The sequence below is a fragment of the Sinocyclocheilus anshuiensis genome, unplaced genomic scaffold (genome assembly GCF_001515605.1).
Source record: "Sinocyclocheilus anshuiensis isolate Anshui unplaced genomic scaffold, SAMN03320099.WGS_v1.1 scaffold515, whole genome shotgun sequence".
Classification (NCBI taxonomy): Eukaryota; Metazoa; Chordata; class Actinopteri; order Cypriniformes; family Cyprinidae; genus Sinocyclocheilus; species Sinocyclocheilus anshuiensis.
Genome location: NW_015548243.1, coordinates 563,744 through 567,022, shown reverse-complemented (window position 1 = coordinate 567,022; position 3,279 = coordinate 563,744). Strand labels below are relative to the sequence as shown.

The following is a 3,279-nucleotide window of genomic DNA, read 5'->3' as shown; positions in this document are numbered from 1 at the left end:
GCTTATTATCTTTCATATTACTACATGTAAACAGTAGTGTTAGCTACTTTGAAGCACGTATAGCCTATATTTAGTAGTCACGTTCACAGCAGAAACTTCCATTATCCTCTTAGATTTAAAATATTTTATGGTTTCGTTCATCAAGGCATATTTTAAGTACATTTTACATTTAAGGATATTTGTGTAACTGTAGCATATGATTATACTTGAAAAAAAGAGTAAAATGTACTGATAATTTTCTGTCAGGACATAAATTTTCTCTTATGGAAATATGGAAATTAACAATGGTTTTACTATAGTAAAAGTGCAGTAACCATGGATTGATTGTCATTTTTTTAACCCACAGTTTAACTACAAATATATGGTTAAAAGGTTAGTGTAATAAAATCATGGTTAATTTTAATGTGTTTTCCGATAAACCTATAACACAATGCAGTGCAAAATTAAAAATGCATCATATTGAATTTACATACACTGTCCCTAATTTTTAAAGAGTTTTTTTAAATTAATTAAAATTTATTTATTTATTTAATTTGGAGTGTAGAGAAAAGCCTTACAAACCGTATCCATTATATAAAATTGCAATGTTAAAGTTAAATAACAACGTTTCCTTTACTAGAGACAACAAAAATCCCATATATATACTAGGCTATTTAATAATAGTTCAAATTTAAAATGGGCAATATTGTGCTGAATGTAGAACGGTATTGTAAATTTATTAAAGTCTTATATATTTTATATTTGCAGTTTTTCAAAGTACAACTGTTTACATGTAGAAGAAAGGTAAGTAAAATAAATGTAATAACTTAATACTGATCTTCATTATGTTATGTGCAGGAAAAAAACACAAACTTCTACGGAGAGTAATGTTCGCGCCGCACTGTCAGTTCGGTGGCGCTAGTAAACACGTCATCTCTGCGCTGTCGAGTCGGTCGCGCAGCTCGGTCTAAAAGTATTCATTTGATCAATTTTACTATTCAATTTAACTTTACTATACTATCTTTTAGATTTTTTATTTATTTTATTTTTTTTATTAATCCTGCACAGAACTTAAGCTTGCATCATCACTAAAATAAATGAATGAAATAAATAAAAAATTCTCAATGATTTGGTCAGTCGACCTTCCTCAGACTTAAGCAACGTTGACCAAAATATTGCAAATTTGTGTGCAATATATATATATTTCTATGCACCTAAATATACAGTATTTTAAGGCGAGACACTGCAGGTGAATAGGATAAAGAAATTAACTAATAGTCCTCACCTTACTTATCCAGTTGATTGATTACATTGATAATTGCAAACATTTTTTGTATTACAAGTTTTCTAAAATGTTATGTTTAAATATGCAAATGAGGCATTGTTTAATGAAATATGCACTAATTTGCATACATTTCTAGTACAAAAATCTGAACACTGGATGATGTCAGTTTCAAAATTCTTGTTTAATTTTTTTGACATATTAGAGTCAAATAGAGGGAATTCTGGGTATCTCTTTTTGTCACTCCATAATTCAGAAAATACTTTGAACAGCCAGAAAACAATCTATTTTCACAATTTTGGGGGGAATAAAATGTTGTATATAATCAAGAAAATGATATATGAACAAATCCCTCTGTAAAAACCTTCAGGATATAGACAGGAATAAAAATGTAAAGTTTGGGAGATTTATGGCGCACTGTTGGAGAAAAACATTTTCTCATTTGGAGAAAACGGCCTTTAAAAATATGTATTGTAATTGAAATCTATTGACACAAATAGATAAAGTGCTATAAAAGAAACACTTAACAGTGTCTTTTGGATGTTTTCTTTCCACTAGTCTGAAAAAACACTTTATGAAAAGCCAAAAAGCCCAAAATCTAAAAATGGACAGGTGCATGAAAAAAGTGTTTTTGCCTGCAGTGTCTCCCCTTAAATATAATATGACCTACCATTTTTTTTTAATATATTGTTCTGTAATCATTGTTGTGTTGTATTCTTTCTTTTTGTTCATTTGTGATGACTGAGGCAGATTTCTGATCCGTGTCTGTCTCCTCTCAGGTGTGTGTATGTGGGAAATCCTCATGTTCGGCATCAAGCCCTTCCAGGGTGTGAAGAATAACGACGTGATCGGGCGGATAGAGAACGGCGAGAGGTTAGCGATGCCCCAGAACTGCCCTCCGACCCTCTACAGCCTGATGACCAAATGCTGGGCGTACGACCCCAGCAAACGGCCGCGCTTCACCGAACTCCAGACGCAGCTCAGGTCAGTGTGTTACTGATGCTTCTCCTCGTTTCTGAGTCATTTCAATGGAAATTTCTAAGGAAATCAGGATGCTTTTGTTGTTCTCTGGTTCTGACACTAGAGGTCTCTGCTTAGCTTTCTGTGTCACAGCTCAAGTACACCATTTAGCATTCACTGTCCTGCATCACACTTGCTGAGTGAAATTCTACTAGTTTTGTGCTGCTAATTCCAAAAATAGTGGCTTTTTTGCTATAGCATTGTCACACTTTCACACAAAATATTATGCAATTTGTATAACATTTTTGTTTTTGACAATCATTTGATAGGTGCAGATGTCTTGTATTATCACTTAATCACATAAACGTAATTATCACTACGAAAACGAGTATTTATTCATTAACTTTGCCGTTAAATAAAGCAATTGCACATTTTTACCACTTCTTTTGCAGTTTGTAAATTAAATTATATATTTTGAATACTTCTTTTTGTCTTTAAAATAAAGCTTTCGGCATGTGACTTCTTTTGTTTTGATAAGTGCATTAAAGTGGATACGTTTATATCATTTGAAAAATCTTTAGTCTTATTTTGTGAAAAAGAAAACTGTATTTGTTGAAATGTTTTTTTTATATATGTGACCCTGGACCACAAAACCAGTCATAAGGGTACATTTTTTTAAATGGAGATGTATACGTGATGTGAAAGTTGAATAAATGTGCTTTCCATTGATGTATGGTTTGTTAGGATAAGACAATATTTGGCCGAGATACAACTATTTGAAAATCTGAAATCTGAGGGTGCAAAAAAATCTAAATATTGAGAAAATCATCTTTAAAGTTGTCCAAATTAAGTTCTTAGTTATGCATATTACTAATCAAAAATTAAGTTTTGATATATTTGTGGTAGAAAATTTACAAAATATCTTCATGGAACATGATCTTTACTTAATATCCTAATGATTTTTGGCATAAAAGAAAAATCAATAATATTGACCCATACAATGTATTTTTGGCTATTGCTACAAATATACCCCAGCGACTTAAGACTGGTTTTGTGGT

General features: G+C 31.5%; 1 protein-coding gene across 1 annotated transcript in view; it reads left to right on the top strand.

Moving 5' to 3' along the window:
• Positions 1 to 3,279, top strand: part of LOC107655096 (focal adhesion kinase 1-like) — a 72,633-nt gene that overhangs the window by 46,679 nt on the left and 22,675 nt on the right. The window contains exon 21 of the mRNA XM_016442516.1: positions 2,041 to 2,245. Within this exon, the coding sequence (XP_016298002.1) occupies positions 2,041 to 2,245 (205 nt within the window). The remainder of the gene's footprint in view (positions 1 to 2,040; positions 2,246 to 3,279) is intronic.